Genomic DNA, 12407 nt, shown 5'->3' on the forward strand with positions numbered 1-12407 from the left:
TCCCGAGACCCCTCTCTCCTGCCCAGCATGCATACCCTGCCCTCTCTCCTGCCCAGCATGCATACCCTGCCCTCTCTCCTGCCCAGCATGCGTACCCTGCCCTCTCTCCTGCCCAGCATGCATGCCCTGCCCTCTCTCCTGCCCAGCATGCATGCCCTGCCCTCTCTCCTGCCCAGCATGCATGCCCTGCCCTCTTTCCTGCCAAGCATGCATGCCCTGCCCTCTCTCCTGCCCTGTCTTTTCTCCTGCCCAGCATGCATGCTGCCTTGTTTCACAGGAGGGTCTGTTTTGTCCTGTTACCTAACACCAGGTTGTGTCCCCTGCCTATAGCCCTTCTCTCTGCCGGACTTTCCACTCTTGGCCTCTCACCTGACCCACAACCCTCCTCACCCTCTCCCTAGGCACTGTGCCTTCTTCCGGGAAAGCAAGAGCAGGGGTCCTAGCTTCAAATGCTTCACCTTTGAACCAGTTAAAGACTTCTCTACTCTCTCTGGCAGCTTCTTCTGTATGAGTCCCGGGGACCGTCAACTCCATTAAGATATTTTCCCTTGCAGCCTCTGCCTTCACACTCACCTGACTCAGAAATGTCATCCCAGAACGGAGACTCAAACTCATAGTAGCCTTCTTTGATCTTCTCAAAAAGTTTTGATTCCGTTTCTTCATAGAAAGGAGGATACCCACACAACCTGCAGGAAGACAGGAAGGGGAGAGTCGGCTAGACATTCCCTCTTCCCTAGACCAACTTCTCTTTCTTCCAGCCTCCCACTGTACACATTTATAGTCAATGAGGCTCTCAGACCAGCAGTGTGACTAAAGATTCATCATTCAGAACGGGAAGGTCCTATAGAGCACAGGCAGAGCTGAGGCCTGAAGAGGAGTCTCTGGAAGGACCCTATGCAGGACATTTGCCCACTGAGCCCTTACGTCCTTTGGCTCTTGGGTGATCTCTACAGAGCACCCTTAAGTAGGATAGGGAACATTACAAGGATGTTTTGGTCTACTTTTTGAGACAAGGGTTTTATATAGCCCAAGTTAATTTCAAACTTCTATATAGCTAAGGATGACCTCGAACTTCCGCTTCTCCTGCCTCTATCTCCCGAGTACTAGGATTACATTTCTCACATACAGGATACATAACCAGGTTTTATTTTCCAAAAGGATGCTTTATTTTATATGCTTATCTGTGTCTGTGTGTCACACATACACAGGTATGCGCAGAGGCCAGAAGAGGACATCGGATCCCCCTGGAGCTAGAGTTACTAGTCCAATGTGGGTTTTCTGGAAAAGCATCAAGTGTTCTTAATTTCTGAGTTTACTCTCTCCAACCCCCTTCTCGCCACTCAGTTTTATTCTGTGCTGTGATTGAATTCAGGGCTTCATGCACGTTAGGCAGGGCCTTTACCAACTGAGCTCCATCGCCAGGTCCCACCCAGCCTAGGGGACAACTCAGGCAGATGTTATTTGAGTAAATGAGTTAGAGCATTATTTAACGGAATCCACACTAAGAGGCAAGGGTTATTCCCAAAGAACAAAGCTGGCTGCTATATGGGGGATGCTGGATGGGGAAGGGGGGCAGGAGCCTTGGGAAGACCAGGAAAGGGAGTGCCCGATTGTCTGTGGAGCAAAGGATGTGCCTGGGAAACTCGTTCACAATGTTGCCTTTGCCTGGTGTCACTGCTGGGTGTGGGGAGCAGAGATGCTTCAGCCTGCCTTGTTTCTAAGCCGTGACCTCTCATTTTCTGCTGGTTCCAGAGAGTGGCTGGAACTCAGCAGAGTCTCACAGAGGTGGGACTACAGAGCCCGAAAGAGGGTGGTCCAGGGGGCCGAAGAGTGAGTGCATGCTGGCTTCTGTTCATGGCTTAGAGTTCAGGGGACGTGTGTGTGTGTGTGTGTGTGTGTATCTGTGCGTGTATATACATAGTGAGCTTGTGTGTATACATGAAGAGTATGTCTGTACATAAGTGAGTATGTATACATAAATGAGCTTGTGTATGTACATGAGTGAACGTGTGTAGGTACATAGTGAGCTTGTATGTGTACAAGAGTGAACATGTATATGTACATAAGTGAGCATGTGTGTACATAAGTAGGAGTATGTCTGTACATAAGTGAGTGTGTGTATACATAAGTAGGAGTATGTGTGTATACAAGTGAGCGTGTGTGTGTACATAAGTGAGCGTGTGTGTGTACATAAGTGAGTGTGTGTATGTACATAAGTGAGCGTGTGTGTGTACATAAGTGAGCGTGTGTCTGTACATAAGTGAGCGTGTGTCTGTACATAAGTGAGCGTGTGTGTGTACATAAGTGAGCCTGTGTGTACACACATAAGTAGGAGTGTGTGTGTACACAAGTGAGCTTGTGTGCCTGTGTTTACACATGCATACACAGATCCTGAGGGAAGAAGAGGTGAGCAGACCCTGAGACCGACCACGGACGGCAGCTTTTACTCACAGAATGTACGTGATGACACCGATGGACCAGCAGTCCACAGCCTTACTGTAGGGCTTCTGGGCCAGCACTTCTGGAGCTGTAGGAAATCAATGGTAGGTTCAGGGCTAGGGACAAGAAAGGAGGCCAGAGACAGGAGTAGATGACAGGAAAAGGGATGGGAGTCGGGGATGGGAGAGTAAGGTAGGGAGCATCTGTGAGACTGAAAACTCTCCAAAGGCAGGGACTGTATCTCCCCACGCAGACTCTGAGAGGAGACTTGTTCCTCCATCAGTCCGGGAGTCTCCATACGCTGTGTATGACTCCTCATCAGCCTGGAGGGCTCCAGCCTTGTCGCTCCCATCAGACAAAGAACTCTCTGAGAGGGTCTGTCTCTGCTCACATGGGGGACCCTCTGAGAGCAACGCCTGTCTCTGCTCACAATGGGGGACCCTCTGACAGCAACACCTGTTCATGCTCACATGGGTGACCTTCTGAGAGCAACGCCTGTCTCTGCTCACATGGGGGACCCTCTGACAGCAACACCTGTCTCTGCTCACATGGGTGACCTTCTGAGAGTAACACCCGTCTCTGCTCACATTGGGGGACCCTCAGGATAAGGGTCACCTGAAAGACCCTCGGGATAAGCACCTGTCTCTGTCTTTGGAGCAGGGATCTGCACGGTGGTGTGGTCTCTCCTCCACTGCAACAGGAGCCCTGTGAAGCAGAGGCTCCGTTTTCTGGTCACCTCTGGAAGCTCCAAGAAAGTGGCAGAAACTTGCTCACTTATCTCTGGGCGCCCGCCTAGGGCAGGAACTTGAGGGCTCAGTAAGGCCATTGACCATGCCTCCCTCAGATTGGGAGAGCCAGGCAGACAGAGCTGCCTTCTGAGGGCACCCCAGTATTGAGTTTAGTATCCATAGACTCCCACACCTTTAGGTGAGTGACTAACTCCCTATGGGGGAGAGCAAGTTCTTTCTGGGAGTCTGGGCTCCATTTTTCCCAAGTCCATCAGGTGGTTGCTGCCTAAATAGAGAACATTCTCTTTCCTCCTCCTCCTCCTCCTCTCAGGTCCAAGGACTGTGATCATCAAGTGCCCGGTTGGTTCTTCTCTTTTCAGGAGTTCTGGGGGCTGGAAGGGCAAAATGTCCAGCTTATGCCACTCCTGTCTGTTTCCCAGAGTTACATGAGGTGCCCATACCCCTTGGGTCCAAACTCATCATCATGCAGATACAGACTCCTAGCAGTTGGTTCGTCTAGTGTAGGGGGAAAAGGAGGGAGTGCTCCACCCCTTAGCTCTCTGCCAATCTCAGGTTGTGATGGTGGCAGCGTATGCCTGGAGGTACTATTGGAAGGGCTCAGGGCAGGTTCTGCAGAGAGCAGGGATTAGAGAGGCAAATGGACTGGTCAAGGGCTCAGTAGACAGTCCCCGGGGATGAACCAGTACACACACAGTCACTTTTCTCTGTGAGTTATATCACAGTTGTGCTGGTTGACTTATCACAAGTTAGAGTTACTTAGGGAGAGGGCACATCAGATGAGGAGCTGCCTCCAGCAGATTGGCCTGTGGGTAGGGTGTGTGGGGCACTCTATTGATTTAGGGTTGATGTGAGATGAGGAGCTCAATCCATTATGGTTGGTGCTGCCAACCACTGGGCAAGTGGTCCTGTGTGGTATAAGAAGCAGGCTGGGCAAGCACTCTTCCATGGCCTCTGCTTCAGTTCCTGCCTCCAGGTTCCTGCCTTGAGCACCTGCCCTGACTTCTCTGGATGGGCCGTGTCAGGATGTGTAAGCCAAATGAAACTTCTCCTGTCTTAGGTTTGTTTCTGTCAGTGTTTTATCATAGCTGTGGAGAAGAATAGAAATTGGTGCCAGAAAAAGTGGGGGTGTTACTGTGACAGAACTGATCGTGGGGTAGATTGTGGAGGGCTTCAGGGCAATGGGCTCAAAAAGACCATCGAATGCTCAGAGATTAGTTAGCTATTATGGGACCTTAAAAGAGAACTGTCAAGAGGTGTACAAACGATGGAGGCCCAACTTGTGAAATTTCAGGGAAGTAAATACTACCAGGGCTGTGTGTGAGATATTTTGAATTGAGAATCCATGGCATGAGGTCAACTGGAGCTGAAAAATTAGCTGAGATTAGCAACAGATCAGCACTATTGAGTTTAAATTTCCTGGGAACTGTTTCTTCAGGGTCAGCACCCAGAAGCGGTAGTCTGGGTACATCTGACTGCACATCGAGCTGGTGGCAGAACTTGGCAGATAATATAGAAGAGTCTGCCACACATTACTGGTTTTGAAAGCATGAATGGATCATGGAGAGCAGCTCAGGATTGGCACTGCATGTTGGTGTTGGAGGCCAGGAGAGGCTGAAGGTACAGCTTCATTGCAGTAGAGACCTCAGGATAACACAGATTCCAGGAGTGTGGAATGGCCACCAAGGATGGTAACAGCTATGGAGTACAGTTGGCTTGAGTCTACGGGACAAACTGTTTGTGACGTGCATAGCAGAGCCAGGGAAATGAGCTGTCCAAGCCCATTGGAGCTAAGAAAGCAAAGAATCCCAAATGTCAACACTGATCTATTTACTTTGTTAGATTCTGGTTTTGCTTTGCTTTAATTGAAACTGTATTCTGATTCTCTCTTGGAGTAAGAAAGTATTCAACTTGTTTTGTATTTTACAGGAAGCTCAGTTAAGAGACTGGAAATTTTTTAAGAAGATGTTGAACTTTTAAAGTGTTGGAAATTTTAAAGGCTGTGTTTAATGTATTCTTAACATGTTATCTTGGGACCAAACAAGAAAGTAAAGGTTACAGTTTAACAGTTCCATAGCTGTGTTTCAAACTGACACAGTATCAATGGTGCTGGGGAGTTTATGTCAACTTGATACAATCTAGAGCTATCTGGGAAGAAGGAACCTCAGTAAAGGAATTGTTGCCATCAGATTGGCCTGTGAGCAAGTCTATGGTATATTTTCCATACTTAATAATTGATTTGGGAGGACCCAGCCCTCCGTGGGTGGTGTCATCTCTGAGCAAGTGATATGGGCTGTATAGGAAAGGGAGGTGAGCAAGCCATGGGGAGCAAGCCAGTAAGCAGCATTCCTCCATGGCCTCTGCTTCACTTCCTGTTTCCTATTTCCTTCCTGGGTTCCCACTTTGACTTTACCTACACTCCATAAGATATAAGACAAAATAACCCCTGTCCTCTTCTGGTCCTGATGTTTAGCACACACAGCCACAAAAAGCAAACTAAAACACTCGTGGTTGAACAAACACACGGCCAGCTTCTGCAACTCCTGGACTCACCCACGTAGCCTGGGGTCCCACAGGCTGTGGACATGACTCCATTCTGCTCCATCTTAGATAGACCGAAGTCAGTGATCATGATCTTGGAGTTCTCCTCAGGGGTGAGGTACAGCAGGTTCTCAGGCTACAGAAGATACACAGCATATGAAGGAACCATCTGAACGGTGGTCCGGTCCTTCTTGATATGGGCTTTCCTGGGATGCTAAGCCCTGGGCTTCCAATTCAGAGGCCACAACCCCTTTGCCTATTCTTTTCCACTTTCCTCCTATCTGCACCTTTTCTCAGGATCCAAAATCTCTGTATCTTGCTTATGGTCCTGGCTTTGCTCACCTGTCCCCACTCCCAACTACTCTAAACTGCATTTTGCAGGACCAAACCCTTGGCTAATTGTCTCTTATCTCCCAAAGCCTATTGTGGTGCCTGCTATGGTTTAGACCCTTAGTGAGTGTTTGTTATGCTTGAATTTGACTGGCTGTGAGGTATTTTGACATCTTAATGGGGAGAGCATTCAAAAGGCTCTTAAAAAGTCTAAGGCATAGCTGAACAATGATCATCTATGATCAGCATAAGGAATCTTGGAGCAGAAGCAGCCTTTTGAGTCCAACCAGGCCAACATTCCCTGAGAGTTCTACTTCCCAGTCTGATGCAGCACCATGAGGCTCACTCGGCTTTCCTGACATGCGTTTCCCACCCAGCACTACTGCCCTGTCACCTTGAGGTCTCTGTGGACGATGCCATTCTCATGGAGGTATTTCACTGCCGACAAGACCTGCTGGATGACCAGGCTGGCATCTTTCTCTGTGTAGACACCACGCTCCAGGATCCGGTCAAAAAGCTCACCCCCAGAAACACTGTAGATGCAAGAATCTGATTCTGTATCAGGTCAAATGGCAAGCACTTCTCTGTAGCCATAGGCTGTAAGCACGGGCAGACACCCTGAATTGAGATTGGAGGGTGCAGGAAGGCACTCTTCTGCCTCAGAATATTCCCTCTAGGTGTTTAGGATGATCGCTAGGGACCATTTCTTTGGTTCAAGCGTTGGTTGTTCTCTTTCTGGAAGCTTTAGTATAGTTCAAATGGCCTTGTTTAGAGTGCCTGGAAAAGCTAGGTATTCCTTCCTATGGATACCAACGGTCTTTGCTTTCTTGGGACACAAGAAACCATTATAACACAGAGAGGTGATTCAAAATTGGACAAAGCGTGAAAATGAGATTAATTATGCATACCTTTGTAACAAAACTTCCTTCCCCTTTAGGGAAACTGGGCAACCTATGGCTGCAGTTTCAGATAGGGACAAAGGAGTATTTCGAAACTTGAATGGTATGGGAAATGAAGATTTTGGAGCTTAAAAATCAAGCCTGACCCTCCATTATCTTTGATATCATCTATACTATGTTTCTAGAAGTTTCTGGCCAGTACTCGAATGTGAGGGCCAGAGAAGTCACTGTCTCCAGGGAAAGACTGTGTTTCCTTGAGTATATTCTTAATATTTCTAGATATCATGTTGAAACCTGACCCTGTGTAGTTCCAACAGCTCCACTCCTGCCACCTCACAAAACAGGTGCAACTCTTCTGTGTGGTGGTGACAGACACAGAGACCATTCTGCAGTTGTAGAGAAGAATATACCACATAGGCTGCATAGAATGTAAGTAGGTCTCTCCCGAGAGATTTGCTTTTCATACTGAACTGAAATCATCTACCTAAGGTTTCTGCTCCTTACAATCACGTTATCCTAGAGCGATGTTGATATGTTTACTACTGAGCCCATAGACATAGACTCATTAAGGTGGTGCCAGAGGAGGGTTCTGGTGGCTTCCATCATGCCTGGCATTTGCCTTTTCAGTGGCTGAGTGGTTGGGAAGTCCGAGAAGAATTGTGGGTAGCAAAGAGCATGCACAGCTATTGTCTGCTCCTAGGAAATTTCCCAACTGGAAGCCTGTGCTGGTATGAACCAGCTCGATCAGCCCAGGGCAGCTTCAGCGCAGCACGAGAAGCACACTGACCCAGAAGGACAGCAGTTCAGAGCTTTTGGAGCTTTCTTAACTTTATCCCCTGACCCTCCTCCCCAAGGGCTCTTTAGGGACGAGGGTCACCTTCACTTACAGCTGCATGACCAGGTAGTAGTGGGTGGTGCTCTCGTAGATGTCCTCCAGGGTCACGATGTTCTCGTGCTTGATCCTGGAAAAGATTAGAATCCTGTGATGAGGATGTGGTTCAGGTGGTCCAGACAAAGACGGCAGACTTATACACAAGTTTTTATAAGATGGTTTGGATGGATGTGTAAGAGGTCTGAGAAGCCTTCCTGATGAGGCCAGCACAAAGCAGCTGCGGATGAAAGACCTCTCTGTCTGTGGGCAGCACCATCCCAGGGGCTGGGAGTCCAGGCTGACTGAAACAGAGGAAGTGAGCTGAGCACCAGCAATCCTCTCTCGGCTTCCTGCCTGTGAGTATGATGCGCACAGCTGCCTGGTGTTCCTGCCTCTTCTTTTCCATAATGGACTAGATCCTTCAAACTGTGAGTCAAACAAACCCTTCCTTCTTTACATTTTAGACTGAAAAGTACATCTCTGTCATTTAGTTATACCAGGATTAAAGAGGAAAATGCAGGTGGCTCGGTGATTAAGGTGCTTGCTGCAGAAGTCTGCTGACGTGAGTCCAACCCCTGGGACCAATCTGAGGTTCCTCAAACCTCCACTGCCCACCACGGCATGTGTGCTCACACATCATGTACACATGCACAAATAACAGTAATAATAATAAAAATAATTGATTAAAAACACATTGTAAAAAATTTTAAAAATCTTTTTAAAAAAATGAAAATGCACAAAATGCATAGTATAGTGCTTGGTGCTTGGGAAAGACATAGCCAGTGGTAGGTATCTAATTTAAGGTATCTTTATACCCCAGAGTTGGTACTATGGTCCCTAGAAGGACTCCACCTCCCTGGCAATGCTCATATTAACTTCCTTATGATTCATGCATTGAACTTATGTATACTGAAAATCAAGGCTGTTACACAGTGTAGTAAGGAAGATCACCAGAGTGCGCCTCCCCCCACCCTCCAGCCCAGGCTTTCTCCTGCAGAGAGAGAAGTGGTCATCTCCAGTACATATGTTCCAACGGATTTCTTCTTGCTTCCTTGAAGTTTATGCTTTTTGTTCTTTATTCCAAGCAATAGTTTCACTTTCTACTCAGTGGGCACTTGGCTTAGTTTCAGGGTCATTTTAAATGCTCTGCTCTGTGGCACTCTCACTGGTTAATCCCTAACTCTCTCCTCACAATCCTGCCACTCCTGCCTTCTACCCTGTGTAAACTGATGTGAAGGGTTTTATAACAGGTCTCCCATCCTCAGGGCTGGTTTCCTTACCCCGTCTTCCTGCATGTCTAAGAGGGATGATTATTCATCTGATTCTGTCTCCTTGTTTGAAATCCATCCATCAGTCCTCTTTGTTCATATGATAAAGCCAGCATCCTTGATCCTCTGCAAACCTTGTTCCCGGTCCACACGCCATTCACACTGCCTGTCCTTGATGCTACCCACGCAAAGTGTGGGAGTTCTAGTCCATCCTCTGTCCTCACTTCCATGATTCTGCACAAATTCTTGCAAAGCTCCTGACTTTCGTTTCTGTGCTGCCTCCTTACCCACAAAATTCCACTCTCTCATCAAAGTCTTTCTTCTTGGAAAATGTACCGAATCACTCACATTCATGGGGCATGTGGGCCAGCAAAAAAATGAACCTGTCGTCTCCGTACTATACTCTCTGCTGGATTACAGCCGGTCAGGTGGGAGACAAGGTAATTATGGGTGCTTCTCCCCAGCTGGGCAGTGTGGGCTCCTGGGCAATACCTGTCTCATCCAATGGTTCTGCTCGTGTGTCAGTGCATCTGCCATCAGAGTGTCACAGGCGTCCCACAGGCTCACGGTAAGAGTCTCACTGTCACTGTGTTCAGCATGCCACAGGCATCCCACAGGCTCACTGTAAGAGCCTCACGGTGATATGTCAGTACAGCCTCAGGCAGTTTCAGGATGCCTGTGGGTTCTCTCTGGATCAAACCAAGGCTAATTCTCAAGTCCCACTGCCTCTGCAGTCATCGATTCTTCTGCTGTCAGCCATCAATCAGGCTGTCGGTTCTCTGCGCTACTCACTCTCTGGCCTACATGTATGAGCGAGTGAGTCCACCAGTCCATTTGCTGGGCAAACAATTCCTCTGGCCCAGCTGCCTGTCTAACTTGACAATGATTCAGAAGGCCCGAGGCCCACAGGTGTGGCAACCCCGAGGGAAGAGCAGTCAGAATCCCACAGCTGCCTCCCCGTCCCTGCTGCCGGTCCTGGCAACTACTCACCTTTTCAACACAGCAATCTCATTCTCTAGGCTACTGTCCCGGAAAGCCGGTGACTTCTTGATGCACTTCAGGGCAAAAAGTTTCCCTGTCACTCTCTGCTTCACCAGGAACACCTCTGAGAAGGCTCCTCTGTGGGGAAGAGGCCAAGACAGAGAATGTGGCTCTGGCTGACAGAGAGCATGCCCGAAGCCAAGGGGAAGGATGAAGAGAAACGTTTGGGTGACAAGTTTCCTTTGTCACCATGAACTCAGATGAGCCGCATGCCCGTGACCTATCGTCTGACATGCCAGTGGGCTCTTTGCTTTGTAGATGGCATGGGATAGACTTCTGCATTTCCCTGTGCCCTCCCCACAGACTGCTTCAGCTGTGGACATTTCTCCCTATGGCAAACCCCATGGAGGCTTGGCAAAGCCGATTCACTTCCTAGGAGTCTCTACAGATGCTGGGGCATGATGGTTGGAACCCAGTAGGATTTGACAGGCTTCAGGGGTGAAGGGCCCCCGAGATCAGCCATCAGAACCTCAGGTAACAGGTAAGCTAGGGTCGGAAGCTGGGACTTGATGGCTCATGTTAGAATCTTAGCTTTTGCGGTGCTGTGCTGTCCTGTCGGGGAATGAGGGCAGGAGAAACCTGGACGTGTCCAGGACAGACCCATTTCTTCTCCTGCTGTGTTTGACTTTCTGATGGCTGAATCTGCAGGCATGGGCTGGAGGACACAGGGATGACAAGCAGAGACACACTAACAGTTGGATCTACGTGGAAGGGTTTATTTGAATCTTTTCCTTATGTCTAAACTCCCTTGAAAGCCAGATCCATAGCTCTGAAACAGCTCCTGCGTCCCTCTAGGTTTGCACGGGGCTGCGGTGAGGGGCCTCTCTGATCACCAGGAGGAAGGACATATCTGTCTCTGGGACGTCTCCTAGGAGACAGAGTCACATCAGCTCTTGTCAAGCTGGGCTTCTTGCTCTTCACTTCTTGAGTTTATGGCTGGTTAGCAAATCATTTTGATTCACATGTGAGCCTTGTCTCTCTTCTGCCAGCCATCACTTTCCAGCCACCCCTCATGTTGGCAGGGTCCTTGAAGGAAGGTCAGGGCTCTGACAAGCAGCACTGCCTCTGTGTCCCCCTGTGCATGCACTGTCTGGTACTTCCCTGTGTAGGGACAGCCTGAGTCTCTTCCCAGTGGTGCCTGGTGCCTGTCTGTCTCCAGAAAGAATGGGCATCTCTCACTGTCTGAGGTCATGGTCTCCTGGCCAGGGCAGGGTGAAGCGACGCTTAGCCAGCACTGGCTAGGAAGCTTGCTAGAGGGGGCAGCCTGCGGACTCCGTGCTTGCCTGGGCCCAATTATCCCTGTCTCATTAGCTGGCCAGCTGGGGTTCTGAAGAGGCGAACACTGGTGGCTGGAGCTGCTGGCTGGCCTGCATCAGAACCTGTGACCTCCTGGGGACAGGCAGGACTGAGTGGCCAGTCTCCTCCAGACAAGCAGCCTCATATGGAGTCAGCCAACCATGTGATTGCTGTCTAGGGGGCTGGCCCAGGCACCGTGGGCTCCAGCATTTGTAAAGTCCTGGAATAAGGAGAAGAGGAGGGGTAAAGGGGAAGTGATGGGCTGAGGAACACACCTGCTTTCTGGGAGTCTGTTAGGAGCCTCTGGGGTGGCTTAGGAGAGAGAATCCGGGGAGGGGTTGGCGTCTCCTGAGGGCTCCGGGTCATTAAAGTAACAGGTACCACTTCTGCCACTCTAACCCCGGTGCTATAACATTCTGTCCAAGTCTCTCAGTGCAAACTGGGAGTGAGTTCCAGGGTCTAACCTCCCCCAGCAAGCAGCCCAGCCCTGGGACTTACGATCCCAGCACTTCCATGAATATGAAGGTTTTCCTGATATTGGTGGTCTGTTTCTTCCAGGAACCACAGTCTTCGTCCTCCTCCTCCTCCTTTTGCCCCATCCCCTCCAGAGTTGAAGCTGCTTGGGAAGCTTCGTGGGAGGCAGGAAAGCAAGACAAGGTCTGGTCAAAGCGTTTCTCAAATAAGACAGAACAGGTTGCAAGAGAATCTAAAACACCCAGATCATGACGTAATGGCCAGAAGGAGAGACTGGGAGCAGAACCTGGGAAATGGCAAAAATAAGAGCATTCTCCCACTGGCCTTCTAAAATGCTAGCACAACTCCGGTGAATGGCGGCTCTGCATCTGCTCGCTAGACACAGGAGGATGTAGACTGAGGGTAGAGAACGACGTCAATCTGCGCGTTAGTGAAGGTGCACAGTGTTAGTGAAGGTGCACAGCGTTAGTGAAGGTGCACAGTGTTAGTGAAGGTGCACAGC

The 12407-nt window shown here is 49.3% G+C and overlaps 1 protein-coding gene across 3 annotated transcripts in view; it reads right to left on the reverse strand.

Moving 5' to 3' along the window:
• Window positions 1–12407, reverse strand: part of Camk1g (calcium/calmodulin dependent protein kinase IG) — a 25697-nt gene that overhangs the window by 4862 nt on the left and 8428 nt on the right. For all 3 annotated transcript variants that reach the window (XM_005348914.3, XM_026779765.1, XM_005348912.2), the window contains exons 2-8: window positions 11930–12059; window positions 10085–10213; window positions 7843–7917; window positions 6451–6589; window positions 5739–5862; window positions 2452–2527; window positions 574–686 (exon numbers count right to left, since the gene is read on the reverse strand). In XM_005348914.3, coding sequence (XP_005348971.1) covers window positions 574–686; window positions 2452–2527; window positions 5739–5862; window positions 6451–6589; window positions 7843–7917; window positions 10085–10213; window positions 11930–12030 — 757 coding nt within the window. In that variant the 5' untranslated portion in view covers window positions 12031–12059. The remainder of the gene's footprint in view (window positions 1–573; window positions 687–2451; window positions 2528–5738; window positions 5863–6450; window positions 6590–7842; window positions 7918–10084; window positions 10214–11929; window positions 12060–12407) is intronic.

Source organism: Microtus ochrogaster, chromosome 6 (assembly GCF_000317375.1).
Source record: "Microtus ochrogaster isolate Prairie Vole_2 chromosome 6, MicOch1.0, whole genome shotgun sequence".
Taxonomy (NCBI): Eukaryota; Metazoa; Chordata; class Mammalia; order Rodentia; family Cricetidae; genus Microtus; species Microtus ochrogaster.